Source organism: Delphinapterus leucas, chromosome 7 (genome assembly GCF_059928025.1).
Source record: "Delphinapterus leucas isolate spDelLeu-1000000601 "Yukka" chromosome 7, BTC_Dleu_Yukka2, whole genome shotgun sequence".
NCBI classification, from domain to species: domain Eukaryota; kingdom Metazoa; phylum Chordata; class Mammalia; order Artiodactyla; family Monodontidae; genus Delphinapterus; species Delphinapterus leucas.
In genome coordinates, this window is record NC_143135.1 from 51,485,579 (window position 1) to 51,500,970 (window position 15,392).

General features: G+C 53.6%; 1 protein-coding gene and 1 long non-coding RNA gene across 2 annotated transcripts in view; one reads left to right on the top strand and one right to left on the bottom strand.

The window, feature by feature from the left end:
- The window catches only part of LOC149748738 (uncharacterized), a 58,892-nt gene that overhangs the window by 23,631 nt on the left and 19,869 nt on the right, over positions 1-15,392 (top strand). The gene's annotated exons all lie outside the window — the stretch shown is intronic.
- UCP3 (uncoupling protein 3) lies at positions 83-7,498 on the bottom strand. Its single transcript, XM_022593791.2, has 6 exons — positions 7,358-7,498; positions 6,633-6,834; positions 6,171-6,371; positions 4,930-5,031; positions 4,253-4,433; positions 83-1,841 (listed from the first exon to the last, which is right to left on the bottom strand). The coding sequence occupies exons 1-6, from the start codon at positions 7,481-7,483 to the stop codon at positions 1,727-1,729; spliced, it is 927 nt and encodes a 308-aa protein (XP_022449499.2). The 5' UTR covers positions 7,484-7,498; the 3' UTR covers positions 83-1,726.

The window sequence follows — 15,392 nt, forward strand, 5'->3', positions numbered from 1 at the left end:
AGTCAAAAGAAAGAGAAAGTTTTAAATATAGCTTTTATTTGAAAGCTGAACCAGACATTAAATCAAAATAATTTTTATTTTTTTGCTTTTGCTTGGACTTTCCACTTCGTATATGTAGATGCTCAAAAATTATGATTTAGATTTAGGAAAGTGCTGATTTCGGAAAGTGGATGTTCGTTTTTCCCCAGGGTGCAGAGGAGTCAGAGTAGGGAAGGAAGGATGACATCACTGAACACCTCCTGCAAAGTGAGGATTGTCATTCCCACTTCTCTGTAGGACTCTGAGGTGCAAGGATTCCCCATGGTTAGGTTGCTAATAGTTGTGTGTGTGTGTATGTGTGTGTGTCTGTGGTTTGAACCCAGTTCTGTCATCAGAGCCACACAGGCTGCTAAGAAGCAGAAAGTCTGGCATTCTGGGTCCCAATTATCAATGTGAAATACGGCCAGTTAAGTTCAGAAGGAGGTTATCTGGTTCAAGCCTGCCTTTTACATATGGAGGTGCCGAACCCCTAAACGACAGAGCAGCCAGCCTGCAGAAGGGCAGAAGGCAGTGTATGTGTGTGGGCCAGGTGTGGCCCAGCGCTGACACACAGGAAGCCTGAAGCGAGAAAGGGTGATTCCATCCAAGAAAGAGAAGGCAGAAAAGTGGCTATTCTCATTCCCACACTCAAGGTGTGAATTCCTTTATTGAGTCATAGTAATTTTCCAAAAATTCTGATTCCTGGTACTTTAGGCTCTCAGCTCAGTATTTATCTCTTTGTCCCCAAACTCCACACCCTTCAAGGTGCCTCACAGTCCAGCACGGAGTGGGGGGCTCCCACAGCTGCACATCGTTCTCTGTCACCCCTGGCCCCCAAACCCCTGGTTCCTTTGGTCTCACCTCTAGACAACTGTGTCCTTCAAAAACTTCTTCCCTGGCACTTCCTCACTGACCTACAAAATCTTTCCCAAGGCATGGTCCTTCTATTTACATTTTTACAGAGCTTTTGCTTTTATAATGTGCTTTCTTGCCTACCTTCTCACTTGATCCTCATAAACACCCCAAGTGAGGTAGGAGGAAAGGGATTATTGCTCCCATTTTACAGGAAAGAGACTGAGGCTGCCCTCTTGATTCTCCAGTGTCATCAGCAAACATTTATGGGTCTAAGCCTCACACTGGCTCAGCAGTGCTCCTTTGGCACAGGTTCTAGGTTTTCTTTTCTTCTCACGTTTCCTGGAATCCCGGTGGGTTTTACACAGCAGGCACACTACAAATATAGCTGATGATGCATGGCTAACCGAAGGCTGCAGTCAAAAGCTTTGTGTTGCTTTGGCGGTGCCCCTGTAGACTCGGCTGATTTCCAAGTGAATCGCATGCCACTCCTGTCCCTTTCCTGTTTATAATTCATCGTCTAATCAGATTTTTCAGGGGACGTAAGTTTGCAAACTTCCGTTTTATCCAAATGGATCTGTTTTGTTTTTCCTTGCCTAAATGTTAGGCATCCAACCTGATGGGTTTCACAAATTAATGTAATTTATTTTCCATGTTGTCAGTGCAAAACAAAGGTGTTCTTAAGACAAAGCACTGAAGACCACAGTCCTTCCTCCTCTTCTGTTTCTTGAGTCAGCAGAAAGTAAACAGTTCTGTAAACATGTGTGGGTCTATGTCCTTGTGTGTGTGGACCCGCTGCTTTATTCCACCCTTAACTGGTTTTGTCCTAGTTAAGTACCAAGTGGCCTTGTCTTAGTCAAAATGGAGATTCCCGTAGCATCTGGACTTTCATCAAGGCCCGTTTCAGTTGCTCGTAGGTGACGAACATCACCACGTTCCAGGCTCCCAAACGCAAAAATGAGGGTGTAAATCTGATGAGAGAAACAACCACATGGTCAGGTGGGTGGACTGGAGTCCCACATGGATCTATGTGCTCTCACCACTCGGTGCTGGTGCCAAAGGACTAGCCTTCTGTTAGTCACAAGCATTTTCTGAGATTGTTCAGTCAGTTTCTTCTCTACTGAAGGAATTTAGGCAGAAGCTGGAGTTGGGAAAGGAAAGAAAACTAACATTTTGAGCCGTGTTACTGTGTCAGGCAGTTAATTCTCACGGTTCTATCAGGTAGCTATGATTGTTGCCAGTTCTTTCTCTTCAGAAACCGAGGTTAAGTAGCTCAGTTAAAACCACCTGACTCCATTCTGCTGCTGGGTATTTCTGGGCTCATTTACAACCTGAGTGGCCACCCCTGCGGAGACCTCGGCCTCCAGCTGGAGGGGCAAAAACAACGTGACACCAAATTTAGTTACTCTCCGGAGAGCCTGCCAGTCCTGCGGTAGGTAGCGCGGCTGGGCGATAGCCCCCCTCGGCTGTGCTTCGCAGACTCAGGGAGCGGCCCGGCCCCTGCCTCTTCTTCAGCCTCTCTCTCTGCTAATCCCCTCCTGGTCCTCTCAGCTCCTGCCAGACGCTTCCTCCCACACCTTTGCCCATGTTGCTCCTTCTGCTTGGAATATCTCCTTCTCTCCTTGCCGGGCTGTTCGCTCTTGGCTCCGTGGGACTCAGCTTGGGCACCAGAACCTCCCACCAAGGTCTCTCCTGAACCCTCAGCCTGGGCCCCTCACAGGGCGTATAGCACGGGGACAACGAATGTGAACTCTGGCGTTAGACCTGGATTCACATCCTAGCTTGACCAGCTTCTTGAACTTAATCTTTCTCAGCCTCAGCTTACTTATCTGTAACATGAGGACAGCAACACCTACCGCACGGAGTTGTCGAAAGGATTAAATGAGTTAAGGTACAGCGCATAGCACAGGGCCCAGCACCCGCAAGATGCTCAGTGAATGTTTGCCAAGTGAAAGTACAAACCGAGACAAGTGGCTACAGCTGAAGAGTGAAATGATGGCGGCACTTACAGGAAAAGAACTGTCAGCTGGAACTCAGTTTTGTGACGTCATCCCAGGGTCGAGAACATGGTTGCTTGTTGGGCCCAATCTAACGCTGGGTGCCAGAAAACTATCCTCAGTGGTGGAGGTAAGAGGGCCAAGCAAAGAGCTTAGCGTGGGATGGACGATGTGGGTGGTATCTGATGGTCAGTGTTTGAGCCGTGGCTCTGCCGTTCAAACTTTGTGAGCTGGGACAAGTTCCATGACCTTTCTGAGCCTCGGTCTCTTCCCCAGTAAATGTGGAGAACATGGCCCAGTTCAGGGGGGTGAGATAGTATTTGTGAAGTGCTTAGCAAAAGGCCTCATACTTAGGGACTTAGCAGTCATGATGATTGTTAATGACTATAGAGTGCTGCCTTGGTGCTGGGGACTCTGGGATATGGAAGATGTATACAGTTGACCCTTGAACAACACAGGTTTGAACCGTGAGGGTCCACTTATACACAGATCTTTTTGCAATATTAAATACTACAGTACTGTATGATCTGCGGTTGGTTGGATCCGTGGTTGGTTGAATCTGTGGATGTGGAACCAGGGATATGGAGGAACCATGGCAATGGAGGAACCTCATGTATGGAGGGCCGACTATAAATTGTCCACGTATTTTCAACTGCATGGGGTCCATGCCCCTAACCCTTGCATTGTTCAAGGGTCAACTGTATAAGCCACAGTCCTTGGCTGCAAGGAGCCTGCACTCTAGCATGGGGGATAATTTAAACTTACAAATACTATAATATTGATACAAAGTAGGAAGTGGTAGATCCCATAAAAGTGGTGTGGAGGAAGTATCACTGAAGTTCACAGAGGGGGAAAGTTTACACCTGAGAGTGTTAGGGAGGAGGTGGCATTTGAACTAGTCTTGAAGGACAGCTAAGATGTAGAGCATGTGGATGGCTCAGGAAAGGCATTCCACGCAGAGGGAACAGTAAATGCCAAGGCAGAGAAGCAAGAAAACATGAAGCACATTGGGCACTAGGGCTGCCGACTGTGGTGATCCACAGTGATGGCGGTGGGTCAGGGAAAAGTCTCAGGATTACCAACCACCTTTCCCTCCTCCTCCCCTGCCCAGGACGTTTGCGGATGGCACTTTGACCTATGCCTAGAAACCTTTTTCTCAGATAAGCCTCCCTGACTCTCCAAATCAGACCTGGTCCACTCTTTCTAAAAATCATTTCCGTAGGTCTTTATACTTGTCCTTTGTGGCATTTACACCTGTGCTGTTCACCAGTGTGTTTCCAGGTGGACCCATGGTAGACACAATCCACATGGCGGGAAGGAAGGGAGCTGGGGAGGGAGGCCTGCTTCTCTAGGAGGGAGTACTGGCAGCAGGAGGGGAGGCTCACCCCTTATAGAAGGCTGTGGGGCCCTCCTGGGTCACCATCTTCAGCATACAGTCGAAGGGGCTGCGGTACTGGCCTGGGGGTGAGTTCATATACCGGGTCTTCACCACGTCCACTGGGGAGGCCACCACTGTGGCACAGAAGCCAGCTCCAAAGGCAGAGACGAAGTGGCAGGGGAAGTTGTCTGTCGCAGGTTAGGGAAGAGCAAATGTTGGGCTGTGAGACGAGGCGTGCCCTTGCTTTCTGTTTCATATGTGTCCACTGTTTGTCCCTCATGAAACTGTGAACTCCCTGAGTGTAAGGATAGTGTTTTCCAAATCTCTCACAGTGCCCAGGGCGGAGCTCTTGGTAAGGACTCGTAAAACAGAACTGGGCTGTCCCAGGGTTGGAAGGTAATCCAGTCCAACCACCTAGTTGGAGGAAACTGTAGTCAGAGAATGTGACCCTTGCTTAAAGGTGCATGGGGAGAGGTGGCACGGGGCTGGAAGCCAGGTCTCGGGCCTCCTGTCCAGGGTTCTTTCCTACTCATCATGATGATGTGCTGGGCACTTTTTGCTGGGCACTGCGCCTCCCTCTACTCCTTCTGAAGCCCAGTTGCCTGTGGGTGGTGCCCACTCTCTGGTGTCCCGGGTTCCCTCTCTGCTATGGGAGGGCCGTCTGCCTGGAGCCCAGGGCCTCACCGGTGAGCAGGTGGTAGTTTAGCAGCTTCTCCTTGATGATGTCGTAGGTCACCATCTCAGCACAGTTGATGATGGCATTCCTCGTGATGTTGGGCAGAGTTCCTGTCAGGGAGGGGGTGGGGCTGATGAGTGGGGAAGAGGAGAAATGGAACCCCTGGCTGCAAGGCCACAGGCCCCAGTTGGGGGGACATGGTGCCCCATTCCAGGGGTCTCAGAGGAGCCCACCTCAGGTGGGCAGATTCCATACTTTCCTTTCTGATGTTTAAAAACTCTCACGTTATCCATGTCCATCTTAGAGACAAAAAACAGAGAGGCCCTCTTGTATTTGTTTGGGCCACAGTTCAGAGGATAATCTGCAATATCTATCAAAATTAAAATATGCCTCCCTGAGACCTGGCTAGAGGCAGAAAAGGAAGCCTTTCTTTGGAAGCGGGAGGCTAGGCTCTTGGAACAGTGACAGGATGTAGCCCTGGCAGGGCCCTTGGAGAGCGTCAAGACCCCCCCCCCCCACCGCCCCGGTTTCACAGATGAGGGCTGGGCTCCAGGAAGGCACACAGCAAGTGAGGCTGTGACCCAGGTGTCATGCCTTTAACCTTCACTGGGTCACTGTTTCCTCTGCAAGATTCACGTGAGCCCCAGCCACATGTGGGAGAGACAACAGCATTTGTCAAGGTGGCCACCACTCAGACACGTAGGGAACCCTAAAGCCTTGTTCCCAAGGAAGCCCCCTCCTCATGGCTGCTTCCCCCAGTGGCCTCTGTTTCCTCTCCGTGCCCTGCAGTCGTCCTCGTCGGCCTCTGCTTCGGAGGCCCTTCCCTCACTCTCTGCTGAGCCGGCTCAGCCTGTGAGGCCTGGATTGTGCGTCACCTCCCCCCAACCCCCAGCCCGCATGGCCTCTCCTGCCTCCGGCCCTGCCCCTGCGCGTGAACCCAGCACATCCTGCCCTGTGGAGTAGCTGCTCCTTGACATGTCCCCTCTCCTCTGTGTGACCGTGAGAGCCACGAGGATGTCTTCTATTCATTTCTCTCTCCCTCACAGTCCTGCACGTGGTGAAGAGTTGGCAAACTGAACTGAATTTGGGGCAGGGTGGCGGGTCAGCTGGGATGTTGCAATGGTTGGGATGTTTCTTTAGAGTCGCTGAAATACACGTGCTGGGCTGCCCCCTTGCCCAGTTCCCTGCTCCAGCCCTAGGGTAGGGAAATCACTGCCCAAGACCCCCTGAACCTGGAGTCCAGACCTACCTTTCCACAGGCCCCGAACCCCTTCCTCCCTGGCGATGGTCCTGTAGGCATCCATTGTCCCGCTGTACTTCCTATTGCTCCCGGGCCCAGCGTGCACGCTGGCCTGAAATCGGATCTTCACCACATCCGTGGGCTGGGCACAGGTCACTGCCATGGCCCCGGTGGTGCAGCCCGCCAAAATCCGGGTAGTGATGCTGCAGTCTGGAGAGGAGGAGAGTGAGTGGGCCAGTGTTCCGCCACCCAGCACCTCTCTGGGCCTGATGCTGATCTCTGGGGGCTTCCCCTGCTCGATGCCTCCCTCTCTTGGGCCAAGGTTCCAGAGCCTCCTTAACGGAGGCTCAGAGTCTTCTCATGAGCATGTTACCAACTTCTCACGCCCCAGCTCTGCCTCTGAGTCTGCACTGCCCTGGTCTTCTGACCCACAGCCTAGATTCTGCTTCCGCCCACCCCCTCAGCACTCACGGTCCGATCCCTTGGGGGTGTAGAACTGCTTGACGGAGTCATAGAGGCCGATGCGGACGGAGGCGAAGCTCATCTGGCGCTGCAGGCCGGCGACCAGCCCTTTGTAGGGGCTGCGGGGGCCCTCGGTGCGCACCATGGTCAGGATGGTGCCCAGCACCCCGCGGTACTGCGCGCTCCGGGCCGCCTGGTTCTCCCCCTGGATCTGAGGGACACCCCACAGCGGTGTGAGGGGCTGGGTGGGGGGTGGATGGGGCTGTGTGCAGGGGGGCCTGCTTGGGGCTGGACCTTGGAAAAGCATGATCACAGCATCACATCCCGGTAAAAATGACAGTTTTGTGTAGCAGTTTCCAGCCCACAAACTGTTGTACACAGTGTGGTGTTGGATCCTCAGGGAGAACAGCGTGGATTGTTTTTCTTGGTACAAATTGTCAGTGGCTTGCCCAAGCTCACCCAGTAATTCCTTACTTCTACTTCTCACTTTTTGGCTTACAAAGTAGGGCAAGGCCATGAAGGGCCCTGGCATGTCCTGCCAAGGAATTAAGATCTTTTGGTCTTGGGTGATGGTGATGGGGAGGTGGCGAGGCAGGGTTGTGGGCAGTGGGGTGAGTGGCCTGCTCAGGGTCCGCTGTGAGGAAGAGCGAGCGGGCAGACACTGCAGGTGCCCCGGTGGAGAACTCAGCCCCTCCGCTGATGGGAGTAATGACCCTCGGCCAAAGGGCGCCTACCTGCAGGCGGACCTTGGCCGTGTCCAGTGGAAAGGTGAGGAGGTCAGCGAAGCAGGCCGCTGCGCCCGCCCCCAGGAACTTCACAGCCGTTGTGGGAGGCACCTCTGAAGGCTTCAGTCCAACCATGGTCCCAGGGGCTCTGCCCGGTCCCTCCAGGGCCCAGCGGACGTCCAAGGAGAGAGGCTGCTGCACAGCCCTGGGCTTCAGTGCATGCAGGAGGCTGCAGGAGACAGGCCAGAGGAGGGGATAGAGCCCATGCCCTCTGGGTCCGTCCTCAGGCCCCCCTCAGCATCAGGAGGGTGTTTATAAGGGAAAAGCCTGTGCATGGCTGTGCTTAGCTGTGTGGATTTGACTTAAAAGAACAGGTCACTTTCCTCCCTTATGTCTTGCCATCTTCACCCTGACCCCTCTCCCCTCCCGGTTGGAGGTGGGTCTTCACTGTATAAAGGCTCAGGCAGGGACAGGCAACCCCCCAACCCCGTTCTCCTTCCCCAGCCTCAGGCTGCTTCCTGCGAAAGGCCTGCTCCCTGAGGTGTATGGAGAGAGAGCCTGCCAAGTCTCATCGCTTTAGGCCCTGCCATCCCAAATCAACAAAATAAATGTGCCTCATGGCTCAGTTAAACTGCTAGCCATCTTGGATGAGGGGTTGTAGTTGTTGTTTCCTCCAAGCCTGCCTGAATGTACTCTTCTTTACTTAAAACAAACACAGTCCTTCTCAGCCTGTGATTGCTTCTCTGTCACCAAAGATATTTAGCCTGTGACTAGAGATGTTTCCTCCCAACACTGTAGGACTCCCGGGCTGGTGTTCTGCTGTGGAGGGACGGGGTGGGGGGGCGGTGACTGACCCTGGGCCCCTCTGCTGCTCGGCCTCCCCAGGGCTCTGAGGGGGACTGTGCCCCCTCCCTGCCCCCAGGGGTGCACTTGTGCCTGCACCCATCTTACTGCTGGTGGACCAGGGGCATGTGTACATGAGGGTCCTGGTTTAGCCTTGGTTACCTTGGGAAGCGGGCACAGGCCTTTGGTGCTGATGCCATCTCTTGGCAGTTCATGCCCATGGGCACCCCAACTCACACACTCGGCGCCCCCCAGTGTGCTGGGATCCTGGACCCTTCAGCATTGTCACCCCTGGAGCCAGGGCCAGTCCCATAGAGTTAGCTGTTAAGTGGGCTGACTGTGTGCCCCCTTCTCTATGGTAATAGAAAAACTCTGGTCCTGTGGTGAGGAAACCTGAGTTCCTGCCCTGTCTTCATGGCTTACTAATGGGTGAGGGACATTAGATACATTATTTAACCTCTCTTGGGTAAATGGGAATGATATATTACCTATTCACCAGTGGTGAAATGGATTCCAAAAGATAGGGGTGACCACTTGAGGCTTCTTTCAGGACTGTGGTCTACAACTCTGGTTCTCCCTGTCCTGTCTCTTCAACCCACATGGCTCCCTGGACTCTTATGCTTGCTGTCGCCTTTCCCTAGAAAATTCTGTTCTTAAGAAGGAGCTGATGTTTCTAATTCATGCTAAGGTGTAAGTGACTATCTTAATGATCAGCTATTTCTTGAACACTATGGCAGGTACTAGGGGAGGAAAGATATGGAATGAATCATGTTTGGCCCTTGCCCCCAAGGAGCTTACATTCAGGAACACAGATAGGTGTAGAATTATCCAAAGGGAACGAAGGAGGTGAGATGGAGGATGGGTTGAGATGGGAGCTCACCAGCCACTGGATCCCAGTCTGGAAGCCTGGGTCATAGTGTGGAGGGACAACTTTTGAATCCTGCCCCGGGGAAGGGGGTGCTTTTATTTTGATCTCTCCCGGCATGAAGTTGCACTTAACATTTTACTTTTATTTTTAAAACTTTAAAAATTGAGATATAGCTTACATATAAGGATTGTATGCATTTTGAAGTTACTGAGTCATAAAGGGAATTGTGCACCGATTCTGGAATGTTAGGCCTGGACAGCAAATGCAGGAGGAGATTTTCTGGATGGGGACCTAACCTAGTGTCCAAGCATAATTCAGATCATGTCACTCCCCTGTTTTAAAGCTCTCCAACCACCCCCGCCCCGCCTGGTTATTCAGAACAAAGTCCAAAGTCCTTGTCGTGGCCTATGGACCTCCCTAAGACCCAGCTCATGCTAAGTTCTGTGCTTGGCGCTCCAGGAAATCTGGAGATGAGTAAAAACAGTCTGTGTGACCTGCCCGTGGGGAACTCTCAAGGAGTCTTGTGGGGGCGTAACTGCAGTGCAAGATGGGCTGGATCAATGTTGGAAGGAAGGAACCATCAAGAAGGGACCCCAAGGAGGGAGAAACCCTCTCTCTTGTTTGTGAGGTAGAATTAGGACAGTTTCATGGTGGGGGGTGGGAGGAGGGCCTTGAAAGGTGGGCAAAATTTCAGCAGCTGGAGAAGTGGGAGGGGGGTTCCAGGTGCAGGGAAGGGCGTGCGCTTGTGCGAGAGTCCAGGGCACCGCTTAGGGTAGGAGGAGGGAATGGCTATGGGGCATGAGGCTCTTGCGGTGGAGCTTTACACACAATTTCACTGAATTCTCACAACTTTCCTGAGAGGTAGGCTCCCCCTTCCTCTCCCTGCGTTTGAGCAAATGGAGGCTCAGAGATGTTGGCTTGCTCAGTGTTACCAGCCACCAGTGTCAGAGCCTACTAGGCTTGAAACAGCCCTGGAAAGAGGGCAGGACAGCATTTAAATCCATTTTACAGGTGAGAAAAGAGAGGCTTAAGATGGAAAGAGACTTCCTCAAATTCACAGAGCTCCAACCAGGTTCTTGTGGTGGCAATAAGGCCCCCTTCACCGTTCATTCCACTCAGGGGCCCCAGTGGATGTGGTAGTGTGGATATCCACCATCTTGCTTTTTTGTTGAGGGCATTCAAAGCCCTTTAAATTGCATACAAAACACCTCTCTGGGGAATCAAGTGCTAAGCACATAGAACAAGAGCTTGGGGAGGAGGGCTGGGTGGGTGGGCATCGGTGTCCAGTTTGGCAGAGGAAGAAAATGTGCCCAGAGAGGCTGAGACCAGCGCATGGCACGCAGTCAGGCCTCAGGCTCCCCCTGCAGTGCTCCTCCCACAGCCCGTCTGCCTGCCTTTCTGTGTTGCCTCCCTGAGAAGGTCCAAGGAGGATCTGGCCCCTTGGGAGGCTGGCGTGGAGCTGAGCCTGGCTGAGGGGACAGCACTGCAGGCGTGCGGGGGGAACACTGTCCTCCTTCCCCTTCGCCCTGCAGAAGCCCAGCAGCTGCCAGGCAGGCTCAGTCCCCGGCAGGGAGGCTCTGGCTCCTCCGTGTGGGGTTGGAATGAAAGTGCCTGGTTGTGTGTGGGAACAGCTGCCAGTGCCTGCATCCTGTCAGCCTCTCTTCCCTAAAGCCCTGGCCTTTCCCCTCCTCTGACAGAAGCTGTGCTGCTGGGAACCTCGGCTTCAGGAATGTGAGGGCCCGACTCTCAGGGCAGGGAGGCCCTTGGGAGGTGTGTTCTCTAGTGTCTCCTGCTGGTTGTACAAGTGTCCCTTTTTCAAAACCTTGGTGGCCACCCAGGCTCTAATAGAAGAATCCTGCAAGTTAGGTATTTTAATTCCACTTTCAGAGTTAGGAACTGAGGAGCAGAGGTGGGATCCCGCCCAGGGCTGTGTGACTCAGTGCATTCCCTGCCATTGGCCCCTGGCGTGGAGTGTTTGCGATGGGCCAGGCCCTGCAGGGAGCACTTGGTGGGCTTTGCCTCATGGGCTGGGTCCGTCTCCCAGGGGCCGCCTGTGTCCTCTGGCCAGAGGGGCTGAACCATCAGGCACGGCTTCCCTTCTGAACCTCCTTTGTCCTCAACTGCCTCTGTCCCACACCTTCTTTAGGATTAGCTCTGTTTTTTTGTTTTTTTTTTGGCCACGCTGCGCGGCATGCGGGATCTTAGTTGCCCAACCAGGGATCGAACCTGTGCCGCCTGCAGTGGAAGCGTGGAGTCTTAACCACTGGACCGTAGGGAAGTCCCTAGAATTAACTCATTAACTGCAATGGTTTCCTGCCTAGATGGGGGGGGGGGTGTCCCAAAGCAGGGACTGGGGCTACTTATCTTGGTTCTCTGTGCAGCCTGGTACAGGGACGGCCCAGGGCCAGCGGGGTCCAGGGAGGACCAGTTGACCAAGGGACCCCACTTGCTGAGGTGAGGAAATGGGCAACAAGGTCTGAGATGTCCACAGTGTTCTTTGGTGGAGGGCCTCAAATGCCACAGCTGTACTTAGCGAGAATGGGGACTGGTTGGTGTTTTCAAGGTGAGAAATGACACCATCAGACCTGTGTTTGGATCAGGCTGGTGCAGGTGTCAAGGATGGACTGGAGGCTCAGAGACAAGTGAGGCTGAAGGGATGGTGCAGCAAGAGGTGTTGGAGCCTGAACTTGGTCAAGAGCAGCGGCCAAGGGTGAAGCTGGAGCCTATTCCAGAGGCCGTCCCAAGCCCCCCACGGGAGGGTGGAGTGGACTCAGGTGCGGCGGGCTCTAGACTTTCACTGGTCAAGTGGGGGCAGGGCAGGGGGGAGGCCACAATGGTGGGCACAGGCAGGGGCCCTGAGGCCAGTGCTCCTTAACCTCCTTCCCCCTTTACTCCAGCCTCCTGAATTGGTACCCAGGGAGCCCTAGCAGCCAGCAGAACTTTCCCACTGGCAAAGGTGAAGCGTAGAGCAGACCCTCCTTCCTGTGCTCTGCTGGGGCACGTGAGGGATGGGACATTTCAGCCTGCACGCGCAGAGTCGTGGTGCCCCATTAACATCTGCCGAGTGCTTCCTGCACCAGGCACCGTGCTGAGGGCTTACAGGCATTGACTAGTTCAACCCCTTTATACGGCATACAAGGTAGCTGCTATGATTGTCCTCATAAACAAGGGCCCTGGGGCTTCCAGGGCTTCAGCTAATCGTAAGGCTAATGGGATGGAGCTGGAATTAGAGCCCAGGTCTGTCTAGCACCTGTTCCTGTTCCACCACCCAGTCTGAGACTTCAGGGAGAGCTCAGGATCCCTGAGCTGCTTGTTTACAGAGTGGATTTCTTGGCCCTCAGCCCCGGAGATTCAGGTCTGAGCTGGGGTCTGGGAATCTGCATTAGAAACAAGTTCTCTGTGGTGGCTCTGAAGCAGGGATCAGAAGCCCCTTTTCTGAGATACGCTGCCTGACTCCACCCTCCTGGCAAAGCCTCTACTGCATCCCCACTGAGGAAGCTGTCTGAGCAGAGCCGGGGTGGCCCCCCTACTCAGGAGAGGGGGCCTCATGGGGAAAGGGATTTATGCTCTGGGGGAATCCTGGGGACTCTGGGTCAGACTAAGGAGAAAGCCACCTCTTTATCTATGGGGATTTGCAAAATCACAGCAGAGGCAGCCAGCAGGGCAAGGGGGAAGTGAGTCCTGGGTGAGTGACACAGGAGCTGGGGTGGAGTCCCAGCCCCGCCATAGTGCCCTCATCAGGGCTGCCGTTCCCTCATCTTGACTCAACCTCTCCCGGCTCTGTCCTGCTATGGTTAGCGACCCCTGACAGCTCCTGGCTGCTCTCCGTAGGCTGCTGCGAGGGGAGAACTTGGAGGAGGAAGGTGGGGTAGAGAGTAGGGTCTTACCTGTGAGTCCAGCCAAAGTGGGGGAAGCATAGGGTCTCTTGAAGGCTCCTCAGGGCTCCATCCCAGGAGGTGGCAGCAGGGACCTGATCACCCCTCTGTCATTTGCTGTCGTCCCTGCAGCCTCTGGCTTGGCACCTGTCTTTATACACTCTGGCTGACCTGAAACCTTATCCTGGAGAAGCTAGTTGACAGCCTGGTCACTTGACCAGAGGCGGCTGGTGAGGGGCAGGGAGGTGAGGGGGAAGCTTGGAGTTCCAGATCTGCTTCAGCTCCCTTGACTTGGGGTTCTTTAAACTAGCCCTTTCCAGCTGATTAAAGAAGTGCTTCCTCGGGTGATGAGGGTATATATGGGGTGGGGGGTTTGGACTTGTCACTTTTGAGAGTCCAAAGGTCAAGGCTTCCATGATAGTCTGGGCAGGGCTCTCCTGGGCCTCCTCTTAATAGTAACAACGATGATAACTCACTTCTTGGTGCCTACCACGTGCTAGAAACTTTACATACATCATTTCTATCTCTCACAACACTATGAGGTAGGTACAATTAGGAGTCTAAGTTTTTTTTTTTTTAAATAGCTTTATTGAGATATAATTCCCATACCATACAATTTACCTATATAACTGGTACGATTCAACGGTTTTTAGCGTATTCACAGTTATGCAACCATCAGTTTTAGAACACTTTCATTACCCTCCCCAATATCCCCGTACACATCAACAGTGTCACTTCCTTTCTCCCCTCCCCACAACCCCAGGCAATCACTAATCTACTTTGTCTCTACAGATTTGCTGATTCTGAACATTTTGTATAAATAGAACCACACAATATGTGACCTTTTGTGACTGGCCTCTGACTTAGCAGTGTTTTCCAAGTTCATCCATGTTGGAGCATGTGTCAGCACTTCATTCCTTTCTATGGCTGAGGATCCATGCATTTTAGTGCTTAGGTTGCAGAGGGGAAAACAGAGTCTTAGGGAGGGACAGTGACTCACCCAGGTCGCAATACTTGGCAGGGCCTGACTTCCAGCCTGCAAACTGTAATGTACTTTGGATCCATCTGTTCTCCATGATATGACACTGGTCTCTATGATATGACACTTGGGGGCTTCAGCATGGACACGCCTGAAGCCAAAGGGCTCTGGGGAGGGTGTGAGGGGTGGGGCGGGAAGGGTTCCTCGCAGCAGCCGCGGAGGCCCCGTTGGTAGGCACGGAGGGTAAGGGGTGGGCGAATCTGAACCTGGGATCCAGGTGACTGAGTAGAGAGGAGGGAGGGGCAGGGGGCAGGGGAGGAGAGAAGAGAGGTGGGAAGGGAAGGGAGGTGACTGGGTCGAGCAGAGGAGCAGGCAGAGGCCACTGCTAGACTTGGGCGCAGAGCCATGGCCGTGGTCACAAGTCCAGACACTCAAGTGCAAAGGTCCTCCTTGGAGCAGTCCCTGCCCCAGTGTCAGCAGAACAGGCAGTTGGGTTAGTCCTATGAAGGGAAGGGGCTGCTAGGGCTGCTGAGGTGGGGAGCGTTCTGGAAGTAGGTTCTTGGCTCCAGCTGAAAATGGCAGTCTGGAGGTGGTGGGTGAATTGCAGCCAGGAGGTGGGGAGGGGTAAATAGTCGGAACCCAAACAAGGGGGCGGTGGGCCCTGGAGAGACCCAGAGGGAGGGCAGCTTAGCTCATGTAGGCCTGGGAGCTCTTCGAGGGCAGGGCCAGGTCTGTCTGCTTTGGCTCCGTGTCCCCAGAATCCAGCCTGTGCTAGAAGTTCCAAAGCTGGCTGCCATGGGCTGAGATCAGCCAACCTCTGGGTGATCAGAAGCACCCATTTTCAGGGCTCTGTGGAGGGAGTGCTGAAAGGGAAGTAGGGAGACGCTGGCTAGTTCTGTTGGTGGTGGTGGAACAAACATGTACCTCATGCCCTTAGCGGGTGCTGCATGCTTGGCAGGGCGTTTCTCGTCTGAGCTGTTACTGCAAAATAGATCCAACTTCTGGGGAGAAGACACTGGTAAATAACACACTCTGTAAGTGTAGGGGGAGGTTTTCAGACCCTCAGGGTGCCTCTGTGTTATCAGAGGCCGCCCTCAGCCTGGGTAGGAGTCATGCATGTCCTTACCCTAACTCGACCCCATCAAGTTATTTCCAGGAGCTGGAGCAGGATTGGGAAGGAAAATTCTTCACCTGAGGCGTAACCCCTCAGGCCTGGGCCCCTAGCTTCTCTGTGGCCTCAAGGGAGGCGGAGACCTGGGCCTTGAAAGCTCCTGGCAGACAGGCGGCTGGTGAGCTGAGAGGGAGACACTGGGGAGGAGGTGAGCTGGCAGGCCGAAGGTTAGGGGGCTGAGACAAACAGATGAAGGGGAACATGCTGGTCTGAGTGCACTTGACCGATGAGGGGGGCACCCTGCATCACCCTGTACCCTCTGGGGCATGTCCTGCCTCACAGTTAGTGGTGAGCCTGCCTATCTACTG